General features: G+C 50.3%; 1 protein-coding gene across 2 annotated transcripts in view; it reads left to right on the top strand.

Moving 5' to 3' along the window:
* Nucleotides 1–18,178, top strand: part of PEMT (phosphatidylethanolamine N-methyltransferase) — a 41,865-nt gene that overhangs the window by 5,439 nt on the left and 18,248 nt on the right. For both annotated transcript variants that reach the window (XM_054270768.1, XM_054270767.1), the window contains exon 3: nt 17,208–17,323. In XM_054270768.1, the coding sequence (XP_054126743.1) occupies nt 17,208–17,323 (116 nt within the window). The remainder of the gene's footprint in view (nt 1–17,207; nt 17,324–18,178) is intronic.

Here is an 18,178-nt window from a genome sequence, read left to right as displayed (position 1 = left end):
AATGGGGCAATTTGCAGACTCCAGCTGGGCTGTGCTGATGCTCCCTCCTGTTCTCTACAGGGGAGAAAAGCTTTTCCAGAAGGCCTCAGGACTCACAATTCCCTCCTTCCTCCCTGCAGGCATGTGCAGGAGGGTTCCAGCAATGTCTCCCCAGGGCCACGTGCTGCATTTCCTCACCAAACCCTGGGCTTGCACCCCCTCCTCTGCTTCCACTCCCTTCATGCCAGTTAAAATCCTGCCTGTCCCTGGACAGGTTATGTTGTCCATGTCACAGCCTGAATGTGTTACTGCATAATTTTCTAGTTTTTCTCATATTTTTTCCTCTCTGCTCTCTCTGCTTTCCCACCCACTGTGTCTGTTATGAGAGGAGCTGCTGGGAGCTGTGTTCCCACGGGAGACAGGGTGCAGGTGAGGTCTCAAAAGGAAGCAGCAGAGCTGTTTTGGGAATGAAATCACTTAAAACTCCCCAAGGATGGGATGTTCAGTGCAGCCAAGAGACCTGAGCCACCGTGGGGCTGTAGAGGGGCACCCAGCAAGGAGCAGGCACATCTCTGGAGCTGTGCCATAAAACGTTAATGAGGCCAGAGCAGCAGGAACTTCAATAAATCCCATCTGTGTTTGGAAAGCTGCAGAACGATGGGAGAAACTCCTCATCCCTTGGTAACTAAGGAAGGCAGTAAATAAAAACTCCTCAGGGACAAACACTTTCAAGCCAAGAGAGGCAGATAACCTGCATGCAGCAGGCTCTAAGGAGCTGGCTGAGCCTTGGCACACGAGAAGTTTCTAGAAAGCTGGAAGGTTTCTGTCCCTCCCAGTAGCAGCCAGGCATAGCCATGAGGCCGGCAGTCTGACGTCCATCACCACGCAAGTGAGTTTGAAGTGGGGAGTGCATCCATCAGCAATCTTTTCTTGATTTGAGCCTCTTAAAAATTTAGGTCTGGCGTCACGGACCGATTTAGAAATGGCTCATCTTCAGCTGGCGCCCTCACTCCTCCCATCACCTCTGGTCACCCCCGAGAGACGCCCGTGTGTCTCACAGGAATCTGCAGGGTGAAACCTCAAATGTCGCTGCTAGGAACGGGCTTGGCGTAATTTAGCGTGATTTTAAGGAAAATAGACCCCATCAGACAGTGATTTTATTCTTCAAGGTTGCAGCTTTTCCTGTTCAGGGTAGCACGATGTCTGTTCTAGACTTCTGTCAAGCGTTTAAGCTGCATGAGGTTTTGATTAAAGAAGTAGTTGCACAGGAACCTGGGCTGACAACGCCTGGCTCCTGATGGATGTGTATCTCTTGGTTCATTTATTTTTAATTTCCCATCCTTTTCTCCTTCTTTGGAGACTGGAGGAATTGCCTAGTGGGTAAGAAGTGCTTGCACTGGAAGGGAGGGGGGAGATTGCAGTTGCTGGCAGTCTGATTTTCTGATTTCACCTACTCTGACCACTTCTTGCTAAACTTGGAGGAAGGTGCCTGCCCCAAATCATCCCCATGCTGCTGGGAAGTGGATGGAAGCTCAGGAGATGCCAGGATTCAAACCTCAGTGAGCCAAAGAAACCTTTTGGGGACAGGAGAAAAAAGCCTGATGCTGAGAGATTTCAGCAGCTCTCGCTGCCTGTCTTAGACAAGGAAAGGATTGAGCTGTGGCTTGATGGTGGTGTGTCAGCGCCTCGCTGGGGAAAGGAAATTGCGGGGTATAAAATAACTGTGTGAGGGCTGGGATGGCAGCAGAGCCTTGCAGGGAGTGCACCTCAGTCACCTGAAGTTTACAGCACTGGGAGATGAATGAATCGAGGGAATTCAATATTTTTTTTTCTGGCCTTCAAAATCTGTCAATCTGCGAGACTTTTGTGGGCTCCCCCACAAACCTTTGCCTTCCTGCAGCTGCAGGGGAGAGCAGCAAACAGCCCTCAACCAGCTTCTGGAAAGTGCTTTTAGACCCCATCATAGCAGCCATGGCACAGCAGCGATGATTATCTGCTTATAACAGATGCTAGATCAATAGCAGGGCTTCAAGCTACGCTGCAAGGCAATTGACTGCAGAAAGTGTTTCTTTATAGGGGTAAAGCTGGGCTTGCAACGAGGCTCAGATCCGCTCTTACATCTCCGGTCTTAAAATGTCACCACCAGCTCTGATGCCTTTCATCCTTTGTGCAGGGAGAGAACGCACATTATTCATAATTGGACTCTCTACCAGGCAGCAATAGCCATTTTCATTTCCTACAATGAAAGCTGAGAAAGAGTGAGGATTTGCCTTTTTTTTTTTTTTTTTTTTTTTTTCCCATCTCCCAAATAGCATTTAGTGGCAATTTTATTCCAAGTGACTCGGTAACGCTTTCACTCCGGCAGCGCCGCTGTAACGCGCGGAAGCGGGCGGCATCGATTCTCCAGCTCTCGTAACAGAGCCAGTCCTGCCTGGGTGTGTAACACCAGGCCTGTTTATCTCCTAAATTTAGCTTTTCCAGCGTGTTGGCACCGCTGTGAGCCTCATAACAAGCCCCAGAACTGGGTCGCACCCTCCGGCGTGCCGGCTGGACTGGCACAATTAGGAGCGCTGTCACCTTGAGGGAGAGGCACATCCTCCGTCCCAGCACTGCTTCCCACAGCCTCACAGCTGGAGGTGCTGGTGTTTTCATCTAAATCCTCTAGAAGAAGCTGTGCAGTGTGTTTTTATGATGTCCCTGCAGGCTGAGCTGCCTGTGGTGGGGGTTTGGTGGAGCCCAGCCTGGGCAGGCAGCGGTGAGCTGAGATGCTTTGTCTGTGTGTCGAGCTGGGCACGGTCTCAGGGCTCTGGGTGAGGTGGTGACAGTCATTCCAGCAGCTGCCCACCCACTGAGCACGGGTACCTGCCAAGGCAGGCTGTGCTTGGGAAGCTGAGCCATTTCTGTGCCTGTTCCTGGAGTGAATTTGGGATCCAGCTGGTGTGTGATGTGCCAGCTCAGCATTTCTCAAAACCAAGGTCAAAATCTGCCTCTCACCTCGCTGCTGACCCGATAAGCAACCTCCTTTTTTTAGCATCTGCAGAGTGCTTCTGTGAAAACTTAGGGTCTTTGTTGTATATATTGGACTTCTCTTGTTTAGTATTTTAAAAATAAACTGCAGGCTTCTGGCAGCCCTGCTGGACTAAGTCAGCACACACACAAAAGTTGAAAAAAAAAAATATTTAAGCCAAGAGTCTTGTTTCCATATGGGATCAGAGGATTATCTTTAGACCCTGGAAGCTGGAAGAGGCCCTTTCTTCTCCATCCCACTCCATCCCTCTCCTGCCAGCCTGCTGCTAAGCCTTCTCACGTGCAAGTCTGTGGCCACCTGTGTCTCACGGGACAAGGGAAAAGGTGCAGCTGGAAGCAAAGGAGAAAGTGGTTTTATCTACCCAGAGCAGCAGGTGTGGAAGAGGCAGCTCCTCCTGTGTGGCCCTGGACTGTGGCAGTGTTTGTGCATAGCCTGGGGACTGGGAGCTGCTGGAGGGGAGGAACCCACTGCCAGCCCTGGAATGTCAGTGATGCAGGGGCTGGGCAGGGGCCTGCCACAGTCACAGACATCAGCTGGGTGCATTCCAGCTGTGCCATGGCACAGATTGTTTAGCAGAAGCCTGCCCAGTTCCCAGAAGGATGTGATCTCCCAAAATAGGCTGTTTTGATGGAGAAAGGCAGACACTCAGTGTGCTGGGTGCTCTTGGGAGGTTATTTCTGTAAGCCCCGCTGCTGTGCTTCCAGCAGGATGCAGTTGCATCTTCTGCATGTCTGGAGACTCGTGGTGGGGAAAGAATCCTTGGGGTTTCAAGGTGAGGGTGCTGACTCTGCCTTGTGGCAGGCTGGTGGCACTCCAAAGAAAATGTCACCTCATTTTTCCCTATTTTTTCCCTCCTGGATGAACTCAGAGAGGACACATCTCCAGTTGCTCACATGGCAGCAGCAAATGAGTGGAAAATAGATTAGTAAATCACTAAAGCAAAACCCTCCCTGTGTTTTCCACCTCTCTAATGACCTCAGTGACATGTGCAGCTGGAAATGGCTCTTGGCAGGAGCATCCCACATCCCTGCTCTCCTGAGTGTGGCAGCAGATATTTCAGCAGCCTGGTCAAAGCAGTGCTTGTTGGACATTGGTTCCTTGTGAATATTAGGAACATCATCTTAATTAAAGCAAACAAGTTTGTGCAGCCTCGCAGGCTGCCTGCCTGCATCAGCCCCCTTACATTCCCCTTCCTAAGGGATCCTGACACAGTTTAAAACCCCTATAGCCAAACCCAGGGGAAAAAGTTGATTTTTGGAAGCTGATGCTGATGCATTTCATTGATGGAGGACAAGTGATCTTAAAGAACAAGGAGTTTTGATTTTGGAGGGTGACCCCAATCTAGGGGAAGGGCTGTGGAGCTGCTGCCTGAATTTTCCTGTTCCCTACCAAACCATCTGGACTTCTTTTGTTGCTCCCATGCAGGAATGAGATGCAACTTTCTTAAGAAGTTAAAAATTTGGTTTCCAGAAGACACCTGCACATACACATGGCTTCATCAAACTGCTCTGCTCATTCAGTGGGTATTGAGGTCAAGGAGCAGATGACTGGTGGGAACTCTTGACTTTCCCATGTGTCACTGAAATCCTGAACATCTGTGGTGAAGTACAGACTCACCTGGGTTGGACAATGTCTTACTTGGCTTTTTCTTTGTGAAACCTTTTTTTGTTCCCTCTTTTTACACTCCCAGACCAGGGATGATGCAGCCCCTGGGCTCATTCTGCAGGTCTGCATGTGCAAGCTCTGCTTTGTCTGGCTGAAGGGTTTTCACTTGCTGTCTGTATAGGCCCATTTTTGGTGTGATCCTTTTTGTACTTTGGGGAAGAAAAAGGCTATGAACAGCTCACAGCCCTGAAGAGGGTGAAATGGAGATGGGTTTTAGCAATTTTCTGTGCTTTTGGCTGTTGCAGGGAAGCCTGACCATCAGGGCTCCCAGAGCGCCTTCATCACCTCCTTTGTACCGTGGGAGGTTTGCTCATTATCTGGTTTCTGCTTCGCTTATAAAAGAAGCTGTAATTGTAGCAGCTCCTTGCCATAAAAGCAGAAAGACATTTTCTGTGGAGAAAAGTGTACATGCAGCTTTTATGATCCTTTACAGTACTTCTTCTGCCCGCTTTTCTTGCCTCCTGCCCTTTGTCCAGCATCATCTCTGTGCCTGCCTGCTGCTCAGCGTGACCACCCTGGCTCAAACCTCTTCTCTGCACCTTTCAGATAGAAAAAGTTGGGCATCCTCCTTGTCAGTCTTGTTGAGTGAAGGAAAGACAGACCCCAAATCCCCCCATGTAGTCAGGTGTTCCAATTCCTGCCTCTTCCCTCAGAGCTGCCAGCCCAGTAGCAGATGCTCAGTCTGCATCATCCCAGGTAGGGTTTTGGACTGGGGAAGTGATCCTTGTCCATCTGTCTGTGACTGAGATGTCCATCTGTAACAGGAAGTGATACCCAATCTGATCACTTTGAGGCACACATGCCTGTTCCTATAAAAAGCCAGAATGACCTCAGACGAGATACTGTATTTTTAACTATGAAGCATTCCTACTTAGTGCCCTTTCCTGTTTATTTTTACCAGGACATTGTTGTAATGACTGCAGACTTACTCATTTCATTCCCAAGGCTGGAGAGCAGCGCTGAATTAGTTTCATTCCGAGATTTTGTTGTACAATCATTTTCCAGAGACTGATGTACTCGGAAGCCGAAGCGGGTGCATTGCCCAATGAGGAGCATTACTTTCCTTCCTGTATCCATTAAGCTTTGGCCACTGGTGCAGATGTGAGTAGATCCATATCTGGAAGGACTTTTTCAGCCTCTCTCCTCTTGCTCTGTCCAGATCTAGTAGAAATTTGTGGAGCTAAAGGCTGTGAGAATCTTTGAGCACTGGCTGCAGGGCTGGTGTGTGTATCCCAGCACTGGGCTTTGAGGCTGCAGGAAGGGGAAGGAGCTCCCCTGGCATGCAGATCACTGGATCTGAGGATAACTGAGTGTTCACTCGGCTTTGGGTTCCTTTTCTTGCATTGAACAGATGAACAAACACCATGGGGCTCGTGGTTACACCCATCCACACCCAGAGGAACCCCAGTGTGACACCAGAGGGGTCCAGTGGTTGTGTTTAACCCTTCAGGCTGTGGTTACCTGTTGTGCCCGTGTGTTGAACATCTCATCCCCGGGCAGAGGGGAACGGAGCCAGAGTTACATAAAGATCACATTGTCCCTCTCTATTGTTGCTGCCACGACAGCAGCATCACAAACATGCGTGTCCTCAGTGGGAAATGTTCCCAGGGGAGCTTAACACAGATCCTGGAACATGATCTGTCCAGCTGGGAGAGGACAGGAGGCCCTTCCAGACGAAATCAGTGCTTTGCTGAGCATGGCCAGTGCAGCCAGTACCTCTATTCCAACCACCTCTCACTCCTCTGTGAAGGAGTATTGGATTTCTCTTGCATTTTGTGCTCTCTGAGCGGGATTTATTTTCTTCTCCCCCCTTCCCTGTCCCCCTCCCATCACAGCTCCTGGGGGAACGATGAGCGGGTACACGCTGTCCAGAGGATGGCTGTGTTGGGACTCCTTATTAGCAGGCTTATTCTAGAGAATTAAACCCTAATTTCCCAAAAGGGCAGCAAGAGAGAGAGGCTGCAGCTCTGGGAGAAGCCGAGTTGGCTTTGTGTGTTGTTTGCAAATAGCACAAGAAGTCCTGGTCTGAGCCTGTTTGTCCTGGTCACTGGAGTATTGTGACCAAAAGAGTAATTGCTGAGTTTCTTTTCTATTTAAAACAAAAATTACAAAGTCGTGTTCAAGGAAACCAGACATGGCTCCTCTATGCTGTCGCTTGTGCCTCCACTTGATTTTGGTTTCAGGCAGGGTTTTAAAATGTTCCTATTCCTCTTCCACTTCATCTTTTTACCACCCCTCTGCAAAGTGTTCCTCTGCGCTGCCTGTCATTGTTTCTCCCTGGATTAATTGTTGTGTGTAATTGTGACCTGCTGCAGGACGCTGCCCTGCTCTATTAGGGAGAGGTGCTAATGAAGAACATTGGGTACCACATTACAGGAGAGCAAGGCTCAGCTCTCTGGGACGTGTACTTGCTGTACTGTTACTGCCAGCCTGGCAGAAATGGTGTTTTTGTCTCATCACTCACTGGCTAATGATTGTAATTTTTACTTGCTGGGAAACTCTGGATATTATGGACTTCATTAACAGATACATGAGATGCTCCCAGACCTGCATAAGGGGGAGAGAGGAAGAAAACAACCCCTGCGTGGAGGCAATTTTGTTATTTATCTGCAGCAGTCGAAGGGATGCAGAATTAGTGTGGGATTCAGCAATGTGGCTAATGAGCTGGGCTGAGCTGGAATCCAAGCAAACCCATTAAGGAGAGCAAACTGCAAAGATGATGCCCAGTCCTGAAAACCTTCACATCAAACACAGGATCCAGGCAGTGCTGGGATGGCTCAGCTGCTTTATCTTCCTCTCTGTGGGGCTGGGTGTTTTTGTGCTGCTGGGTTTGTGTCTCTGGAGGCTGCTGCTTGCTGTCACCCACAGCCTTTCTCCATCCCCTTCTCTCCTGCCAGCTCCCTCTTACTCATACATTGGGTGAATTGGAGCTTCAGATTTAATCTTTAAGACAACAGAGCCAGAGTATTTTCACTCCCATGGGCAACAGCTCCTTGAGTAATTGTCTGAATTGAAATATTGCAGCATCCAGCCCTAGTTTTCAATTGCAGGCAGTGTGACATCTGCAGGTTGGGCTGGCTGGGGACACTGGCTGCTCACAGTGGTACCTGAACCTGTATCTGCAATTAAATACAGGTCATACAGGAGAGAAAGAAACACCTGATTTAGCTGACACCTCCAGTATAGCTTTACACAGTCTCTGCAATGAATCAGAGGCTGCAAGCAATGTCAGTTGTTAGGTGACCTCAATCTCCTTTTACCTGGAGCCTATGAAGGCTTGTTTCAGTTCAGGAACAGGATATTTCCTGCATAGCACACCCTGGCTGAAGATTGAGCATTTTCACTCCACCTAGAATAACTGCTTTTTAATCAGGCTGACCTTATTTGCAACGGTGATAGCAATTGGAGCTGGAGGTTTGCAGCAGCGTTGGGAAGCTTTGAGGAGCAGAATAGATCCTTCATGATGCAGATAAAGCTTTATCTCCATATTTTAAACCAAACCCAAGGCTCTGAAGTGAATTCAGAGGGGCTTGACCTCAGCACTGTGATCCTTCGGGATCCAGGGCCTCGTTTGGAAATAACTCATCTGAACTGAGGGGGAGAAAGTAAAAGGTCTTTAAAAAAAAAAAAAAAAAAAAGGAGAGATGTTTATCTTGTAGCGTGGCATTTGTACTGAGTCCTTGCTGACAGTGTGGTGCAGCACAGAGCTTGTCTTCCTAAATCTGTGCCAGTCCAAACATCGTCAGTGCTATTGTTGGATCGCTTTGTTTGAAAATGGGTCTGTTGGGTAGAGGGCCTGGTTCAATGAAAGCAGCTGTGTACAGCACTTCAGGCTCTTCCTCTGCTTTGCTTTATTTAGGGCTGCATGAGTACAAGCAACAGGAAAAAATCCCATGCAAATACAGGATGTGATGTGGGCAGAATGTTCTCAGTCACTCAGGAGGCTGGCACACACCTTTGCTTCTGGTTTGTTTATGAAAGTGCCTGCTATGGGCTGCCTGTTTCCAATCTGTTTGCCCCAAGGAAAACACTCTGAGCTTCAGAGGAACGTGTGAAAATACAAGGCTTGTGGTTTTCTGGATGGGGACTGTGTGCAGTGGGAAGCTGAGTGTGGGCCAAGTCATCTGGGCATGGAAGATGAAAAGAAATCTGGAAAAATGCTTCGCCGTCCTGCTCACGAGATGCTCATCTGGCAGCACTTGCCTTCGCTCTGAGCTCCAGCAGAGCCCCACATATTCGTTTAGAGGCAGTTTCTGCCTTTCCCTAATCTCAGAGGATTATTTTATTTGGTTGCATTCCTGGTTCAGAAGAGCTGGGTGTGTCCCAGCTGCTCCCCATTCCCCATTCAGCCCGTGTCCCTCCCACTGTTGGGCCATCCCTTCCACGGCCCAGGCTGGGACTGGAAAGCTCCTTCCCCATCCCGTGCTGTGCTCTGGAGAAATCATTATTTCACAAATAGTTTTTCCATGGGATTTGCTGGCTGGGAAAATGGGGTTGGGCTGAGGCTGATTGCCTGTGGTGGGAGCACATTGCCCTTCCCCTCTGCTCTCGGGGAGCTGATCATAAGGGCTCCCCATGCCCACTCTCAGAATTAATTAACACAGCTCGTTCTGGGTTATTGAAATCACCTGCCTTCAGCTTCCAGCTCTTTGGACATAAATCATGAGCTCTTTGCTTTGAGGAGAAACTGTTCGGATTTTGTGTTGGAAATTGCTAGCAAATACAGCCCATATTCTGTGTCATTTTTGTTTTTATTGAAGAGGAGAGGATGTGGCTCATGGAACATCGATGGACCCAGGCTGCCTTGGCATACACTAAGCAAGGGCTTGTTTTCGTTGCAGCCAGCTAATGAGATCCTACTTGGACAAATCACATAAACACTATTAGAGAAATGAAATTTTTTATCTCACTCTTTATCATGAGTGGATTCAAGGTAAAGGCTCGTGTGGAGGTAATCTGGAGGGATAACTCTGAGGTAAAGCGTACCTAGTCTTTATGAAACCCTTATCTGTTTACCTGCAGACTTGTTTTGTTTCCCCAGCTCAAGGCTGTTAGCTGAGGTGACCTGTGCTGTTTCAGTCCAATTACTTTCACTAGGCATGGGTGAAGAGAGGGTTGTTTTTTAGGCTCAAAGTGGTGGAGGCAGGCTGGGTTACTTCAGTGTCCTTCCGCTTCTTTACAAGTGGAGTCGCTTTATTCTTCTCCCCGTGTCAAAGTGCTCAGACTGGACCCTGTTGACCTCACTGGCGGCATTCATGAGGACAGAGTCACTACAAGAGGCACTCCAGCTTATGTTTCATCCTCTTAACTTGCTGGTTTGGATGATGGGGACTGTAGACAGTGAGGGTTTGTCATGCTGTCTCATCTCACTTCAGCTTTTTGGTTTTGGAGGGCAGCCCACCCTGCTCTCTGCTTCTAGGTAGTTCTCTTCTTCAGCACTTGGATGTTCTCCTGTTTTTTTTTTTTTTGAAGCCCTTTGTGTGTTCCAAACCCCATGTTCCGCTGTGAGAGCCTGCAGACATGTGGTTTTTCCCTCTGTGCAGCTCTTTGTCACCTGGGTGAGCAGCCCCAGTGTTCCAGCTGGCTGTTCCTCACCTCAGTGTCCTTGCACAGCCAGGCCACACATCGCCCTGTCTCTCCAAAATCCCTCTCCTGTTTCTTTTGGCTGGAACAAACAACAAACCCCCCATCCAGAGCCAGTGAAAGGCAATGGAAAAATCCTCCTTGCGTCAAATGGACGCTTTCCTTTCCAAACTGAGAGCCCTTGGCAGGCGTGGAGGAGCAGAGCTGTGCTGCTCAGCTGTGCTCCCTGACAGCTCTTACTGCCATCACACCAGTGAGGGAGTGGGAAGGGGGAAAAACTCAACCGGTGCAGCTTGCTGGGGAGGTCTGGATGAGCCAGCCTGTCCCCATCTCCTGGGACCCTTGCCAGCCCTCAAACCAGGGTGTGCTTGGAGCCTCTGGGCTCTGCCATGCTCTGCCTCCACCTGCATGGGCTCAGACTGTCACCTGTTGTCCCCAGCACCTGTTCCTTGCCATCAAACCATCTCTGGGTACATCTTTTCTTGGGGTATTACCATTATAAGCTCCATGGACACAGTCCTCAGCCTGGTTTGCCTCACAGCTCACATGAAACCATTAAGATGCTGCTTGTCTCTTCTCATATCAGTTCAGTGTTTTAATTGCATGAACTGGAAGCTGCTGCTCCAGTACTTGGTGGGGGAACTTCACAAGGCTTTAATCATTTGCTAAAAAGCTTTCAGGCTGCATTACCATCTGATGGCTCTCTGTAATGGAGAGCCTGTGAGCCGAGAAACCTTCGGAGAAGTAACTCAGCATCTGCATCAGGTGATCCAAGGCTGCCACAGTTTTTCCTAGTGCAGGCAGGGAGCAAAGTGGAGCCCACTGGGATGCTGGAGGAGCTTGGCAGCTCCTGCAAGGCACTGTGCTGGCAGGAGGGGCTCAGAGCCTCATGGTGGCCTCCTGGTCGCCCCAAGTGCCAGCTTCTCCTCCTGGGCAGTGTCCAGTGGGGGTGGCTCAGCCTCCAGCTCTGCAGGGCCAGCTTTCCATGGTTTAGTGCTTGCAGATGTGAGGGGTGATGCTCCCACCCCACCAAAGGGACATCAGGGGGGATAAAGGCTGCTGGATGATCTGCTGGGTGCTTCCCAGCCCAGAAGAGGTGCTGGGAGGGGAATGCCTCAGGGACTGGCCTGCTGAAGGCTGGAGGAGGGAATGCACCCAAAGGTGCCCGTGTTGGGAATCCCTGACCAGCGATGGGCACTGGGGTGGGCACACAGGAGTCCCCAGAGCCCAGCTCACCCTGCCTGTGTGCCAGCCTTGCCGCGGGGTGGCTTTGGGGCTCCTGTGGGCTGAGCACCCCTTCCCAGGGCCATGTGCCCACCTGGGCCGGCCTGGTGCTCCCACCAGCCCTCAGGGAAGGAGTTTTGTGCTTTGCATCGGAGGCACCGCTGTGCTGGGAACGTGACTGCAGGGAGGTGACAGCTAATTGCTGCAGCGAGTCAAGGACTGTTTAAGCAGCTAATTAATTCCTCCTAATCAGCCCTTGATCTGTTGAAAACTGCATGGCATTATCTCCTCTGCTGCAACACCTTGATAATTCCTGTCTGAATGGCCTTCACGGAGAACATATTTAAATAAACTCAATAGAGATTTCAGACAGATAGCAACTATAATTACCAGCTTGTACAAATTAAAACCGTGGTTTGTTCTGTTCTTTTCCTCCTGCCTTGCTGCCCAGAGCTCCTGCTAATCATGTTCCTGCTGCCAGTGGCACGCAGGTCCCGGGGGCATTTTCTGCACATGCCTTTGGAAAGCCTGAGCCTGGTGCTGATGTGGCTGCACATGGGCACATGCCAGCCTCAGGTGGTGTCATTGCTGTGCCAGGGGCTCAGTGCTGTCCTGGTGAGCTGCAGGAGCAGCCCCCACACATCCCATGGGGTGTCCATGCACGATCCTCCCCCAGGAGCAGCCCTGCAGGTTCCCCTCCTGTCTCTCCTAAGCTTTGCAACCTCCTGGAAACGCAGAATTTCTCTCACCTAGGAGGGACTCACTCAGCTGATTCAGGCTGTCAGGGTGGCCACAGTGTCCCCCTGGTGCTGTTGGTGCTCCCCTTGGGCACTGCTCTGTCTGCTCTGGGTGCTGCTGGCTGCAGTGGGGCTGAGCCCTGAGTTAGGAGGGATAAGGTCAGCCCATACTCATTTCCTCCCCAGCCCCTTGGGACAGCCAGAAGGGCTGGTTCCTCTGGCATTTGGCAAAGGTCAGCCAGCCCCAGTGCTTGCATTTCAATCTCAGCCAGTTCTTCTTCCCTGCCTGCTCTTGGGAGCACCACAACCAGGCCCTGGGTGCTCAGGTCTATCTTTTTCCTCCCTTTCTTTAAATAAATGTAATATCTGTGAGCAGGGTTGCTTTCCAGCATCCAGGCAGTGACAGAGAGCAGAGAATGTCCTTATGCTTTAATGAGGGATTACAGGGAATCAGAGAGGGAAAAATGGATTTTTCGTAACAGGAGCAGGTCGATGCCTCTGGTCTCTGTGGGTGCAGTAAGGGTAATACCAGGTTTCCTGCTCTTTCAGCAGGTCAGGAGCCAGCTGGGGCATGTCTTTCCCAGTGGGAGATGCTCACATGGAGCCACCTAAGCCCAGAGTGAGGGATTCTCCTGCCCTAGCACCCCAGGGGAGAACTTACCCCATGGCTGGCCTAGGAGAGGTCAGACTGAAGGAGAAATTTATTCTGTTGGAAGAAATTCCTTACTGTAATGATGGTGAGGCCCTGGCACAGGTTGCCCAGAGAAGCTGTGGCTGCCCCATCCCTGGGAGTGTCCAAGGCCAGGTTGGAGCAGCCTGGGGTAGTGGAAGGTGTTCCTGCCCGTGGCAGGGGGTGGAATGAGATGAGTTTAAGGTCTCTTCCAACCCAAACCACTCAGTGGTTCTATGAAAATAAATGTGCTCAGGTCAGTTTTGTCAGAAGGTTTTTATTGAGCTGGGGCTGGATCACCCATATATCCAGGGTTTGCTCTATGAACTTGCATCCTCTTGGGACTGGGGCTCAGATGTGCCCTGGAGAGCTCATTGTTCTTCCTCTGGACTTTTCATGGAATTTCTGACTTAAGGACCCCTCAGCAGGGCTCCTAGACCCCGTGGGATGGGGGAAAATCCTTCATGCTGTCAAATACTGTGAGATGGGTATGTAAAGGGAGGACATCCTGTTCACTGTCATCTTTTCTCCATCCCAGACCTGGACACTTGAGTATTTCCATGCCAACAGTTTGTCCAGGGCAAGGGCATCCCAAGAAATGTGCAGAGCATCTCCCTGGGTGGATGATGAGGTTTTGCAGGATGTAGACCCAGCCCCTCTACCCTGCTCCCTGGAGGGCTGGGAAGCAGACTTTCACCTCAATCCTCCTGTGCCTCAGTTTCCCTTGATTTGAAAGGAGCTGCTAATCCATCCCAGGCTCCCAGGAGTGCCACAAGGCTAAATTCATCAGTCCCTGCACGTTTTTCTTTGGGTACCATGGTGATGGGGCAATGTGAGGACATAAAATGACTGATTTGCATTGAGATGCAAGGTGTCCCTTTGTCCTGAGCCTTTGGGCTATCTGGTTTCCTTGCCCACCTCTGGGGCGAGCCAGATATAGCAATGGAGTCACATGAAACAGCACAAAGGCTCTAATTCAGAGCTGGGGCTGAGCAATTAAAATGTAGCATGTTCAGGAGGCAGCTTCCCTGGATGGCAGACAAAAAGAATCAATTTCCTTCAAACAAATACTAAATATTAATGAGAGGCCGTGGTCCGCCATGCACACAGAGCTGGAAAGAGCATTTCCCGTTGATCGCTGCCGAGGCAGCTCCTGAGATGAAATTGCTTTTTGAATGGTTATTTGTGGCCTTTCACGAGGTGCCTCGTGGTTTGCCTACCCAAAAAAAGGGAGAAGGAAATGCAGAGCGTTTCCATTTTCCATCAGGGCAGGCACTGGGGATGTGTGCCTGTGCTTTCATTTTTGTTTACGCACTTGCCCGAGTGGTTGGGGAAATGTCTTGGATCGGTTACGTAGAAATCAGCCCCAAATTTACGTCTAGGAGGAAGCAATTCCCTGGGAACATCAGCCAGCTGAGCCTGCCCCCAGAATGGCCTGCCAAAGGCAGAACATGGGACCCAAGAGCATCCCTGGCTTTGCAGCCACATCCGCTTCTTGATTTATTTCAATAATGAGCATTGGGGGAAACATTAAAAAAATTACTTGCAGCCCTCACCAAGTATCCTAAAGTGAAAGCAGAGTTCTGGGAGCTTAGGAAGGGGAATTTTTTCTATTGCTTTGACCCTTGGGTAAGTCAGGAAATTTTGTATTAACTCCATTTCCAAACTTGGAGTTGGAAGAAAAATAAAAATGCTCCTCTCTTTGCTTTTCTAGGACACACAGCCCTGACATGGGGCTTGCCCATGGTCAGCACAGTGCCCACCTTAGCTGGGAGGGCAAACAGCACACCCGGAATGGCTGCAGCCTCCTGGGAAACTGCTGGCCTCAGCCCTGCTCTGTCCCACGCACAGCCATGGAAGATGCTGGAAGCATTTTGCATCCATCACACAGTAAATAACAACACATCAGCTCACGATTTTATGAAGCCATTAAGGCTGCTGCGTAGCTGTGGGTCGATCGAGTGCTAATATTAGCTCAAAATGACTAAAATTAGAAAATTAGAACCCAGCCAGAACTAATTAGCTGTTCAAGGAATAGAACCAGAACCGGAACTAATTAATTGTTACTGAAATATCGCCGCAGGGCCCGGTGGGTGCCGCCGCTTCCAGCCCCGCTCTGGCTCCCAGCTTTGCTTGGGATGGCTCCTGTGTGGGCTTGAAAAGGAGCCTGAGGTCCCATCTGAAGGCTGTGACAGCTAAATAAGAGTTGGCATCTCAGTCCCAGCTGTGTGATGCAGCACACACGGGGCTGTGCTGGAGCGATCCCATCGCAGCCGTGGCAGCTGCTCGGGAGCACGGCCCCTCATGCCGGGATTGCTGCCCAGATGTGCCTTTCCAAAGGTGAGGGTAATTACACTGACCGCCTCCCTGGCTCCCAGGAGCACACCAGCTCTTCCCTCTGATCCCAGTGGCTCTGCCTTCTCCTTCTCCTTCAGCTCTGCTGCTGCTGAGGAGCTCTTCCAAGCTCCCTGAGCAAGCCAGGAGCTGCCATCCATGCAAACGCTGCCAGAATAATTTCCAGGGAATTAGGAGGCTGGTACAGATAACTGGCACGTGGCTGCGTTTTTCCATCTGTGACTCAAGTCACCTGTATGGTCACTTCTTTTTGCTTTCCAAAGGTGGTAATGCACCTTATATTTCTTTTTCCACTCTCTCAGCACTCAAACAGCAGCTCCGATTTTAGCAGCAGCGTGACGCACGGTGTTTTAAATTCAATTTAGAATACAAACTATTTATACCAGCCAGAAAAAGGCAGTGAAGCAGCTCTCTCTGTCATGAGTGGATTTGTAATTTCAGAGCAATCATTGCATAACTAATTGAATCAGCTCTCAGCATGTGAAATCAGTGCCCCTGCTTATCAGAGGTTTTCATCGTTCCCCCCTCCTGAAGGCAGCAGTCCCCCTCCACCAGCAGCACTTTGTGCTTCTGCAACAGCCTGGGAAGAAAGCGAGACCTGCAAAGCTGCCTTTTTCTGCTCAAATTGAGCCAATAAATTACCAAATACATTCAGAGTAGATGAAGAGCTGGGTTGCAGGTGCCCCCGAAAGCTGCCCAGGCTCCGTGCGAGGGAGTGAAGTGCATTTGGAGCTAATCAAGTGCCAGCCATGTCTGAGAAGCAAATTGGTGCTGAGATGTTCTGCTGACTCCCACTTCCTGCTTCATTGCCCAGGTGTGCTCTCTCTCCCTGGCTGGAATTTCGGGTCTGATGTCTGATCCAAACCTCCAGCTTGGTGCCCGAGAGCGGAGCCTGAGAGGGCGATAAATATAGCAGCAGCTTTCCCAGGGATGCAGGAAAGGTAGAGGATAAAGTGGCTGTAAGGGGTTTTATCAGCTGGGACTTCTGGGCCTGGATTTGGTGACTGGGATGGGTCTGGCACTGCAGATTTTGGGAGCAGCTCCAACCACCTGCATGCAGCAGCCCCCAGGGTGAGAGGGCACCTCCTCATCTGTGGGGTGGTTTGGGAAGGGGCCCATCAGCATCTGCAGAGCAGGAGCTGAACATGGGAACCAGGGAAAAGTGTGCTGTGGAGGATGCTAACAGCTCCCCAGGGATGCTGTGTGTGGATGTGAGAGTCCTGGGCTGTCACTGCCGGCTGGGGTGGGTGAGGAGGGCAGACTAAACCTGAATGGCCACAATTGCTGAGTGCTAATGAAGAATAAGCTGGTTAAAGTGGAAGGAGATCCCTGGGCAAAGCTGGCAGATCTTGTATTGGGGAAGCTTGAGGGAGAGCTTGCAAACTTTTCTGGATGTGCAGAGGGAGGGATTGTTCTTGCAGGCATGGTCCTTGAGACTGGTTGTGGGAGATGCCACAGCCCAGAAAATGAGAGCTGAGCATCCCTGTGGTGCATCCTGTACTCAGAGATCTGTTTTCCTTTCAGGAGAGCAATATTAGGATCCACTGCAGGGGCCTCGTTTCTGATGGTCAGGGGACAGCCTTTGCAAGTCTCTCAGCCTTGTTGGAGACATGTCCAAGCCTTGTAGTCCCTAAAACTGATGTGTAGGGTATTTTCTGGTTTGTTTTTTTCTCTTTTTTTTGAGCCTCTTGAGCCCGTTTGAGCCTCTTTTTTTGGTGCTGGTGGCTGACCTCATGTGCAAGGGCATATGCAATGCAAACAGGGTCTGGCCCAGGTGGGAGAAAGAGCTCCCATCCCCAGGCTCGGTTCAGCCACGTCCCATCAGTGGCCTCCACTTGTTTCTTGCACAAAGCCACACAGACAAAGCGTTCTGAGCGCGCGAGGCCAAGGCTGTGGGATTTGTGCTCCTGGGGCAGCGTGTTCCAGGCGCCCCAACCACCCACTTTGTTTTCCCTTGTCTCTGCAGGTAGCCAGATGGGAGCACAAAACACGAGCACTCAGCCAAACCTTCGGCTCTCCCCGTGCTGCCTGCTACTGCCTGGGGGCTGTGATCCTGCTGCTCAACTGTGTGCGCAGCCACTGGTAAGGAGCTCACCCTGCTGCTCTACGTCCATGGACAGAAATGCCCCTCTGGAGTGAGGGGGAAAGGGGACATTTGCTCAGCAGTGTTAGATCCAACCCCAGCGTATTGCTTTTCCATGGTTGGGTAAGTTCAGGCAGCAGCAGATTTATTCCGGGGTTTGTAATAAAGATGAGGGATGCAGCAGCATGGCAAAGCCATCGGTCTCAGCGGTTGTTAAGTGTCACAGGTTACTTTGCTCTGCTCCCTGGGGATGCTTCCTCTCTCCTGTGAGCAGCACAGGTGGCAGGGCTGTTTAAACCGGGTGGATCATATGTAACAGCACAATTTTTTAATTTTCTTGTAAAAATCATAAACAAAATGAAAGCTGCTTTTAAGGAGCCGCAGTTTCCTGTGCAGAAGAGCAGGATTACCTGTGCACTTAACAATCAGTCTCTTGAAACTCTTATCTGCTATCTCTAAACACTACCTGTGCTAGCTAATAGTATTGTATGACTGATACACCATTCTCCATGGGAATATGTCCTTTAACGTTCCCAGTGCAGCAGAGAGGTTTTACTGCAGAAGATTTCCTCAATGCCAGCAATTTATCTGTGATCTGTTTGGCTTTATCTCCACTGCTGTTAGGAGAGACAGACTCACTAAATTCCCAGGTTCAATTATACCAGGGTCACAGCTAATGGGTTGTTTAGTACTCTGGGTAATTTCCCCGGCGCAGAGTTCTCAGGTTGGAATTTGCACATGTATTTAAGAGCTCTGCTTTCCTGGAAGTGACACCAGGACCTGCCCTTGCCCTTCTGTGTTTGTCCCAGCCACTGCTGATGGCAGAAACTGAAAGAAAGCTTGCAGCGAGCAAG

This window comes from Melozone crissalis, unplaced genomic scaffold (assembly GCF_028551555.1).
Source record: "Melozone crissalis strain CALT ecotype California unplaced genomic scaffold, PUWL_Pcris_2 ptg000012l_1, whole genome shotgun sequence".
Lineage (NCBI taxonomy): Eukaryota > Metazoa > Chordata > Aves > Passeriformes > Passerellidae > Melozone > Melozone crissalis.
The sequence above is the reverse complement of the archived record's forward strand: the minus strand, read 5'-3'. Positions and strand labels throughout refer to the sequence as shown.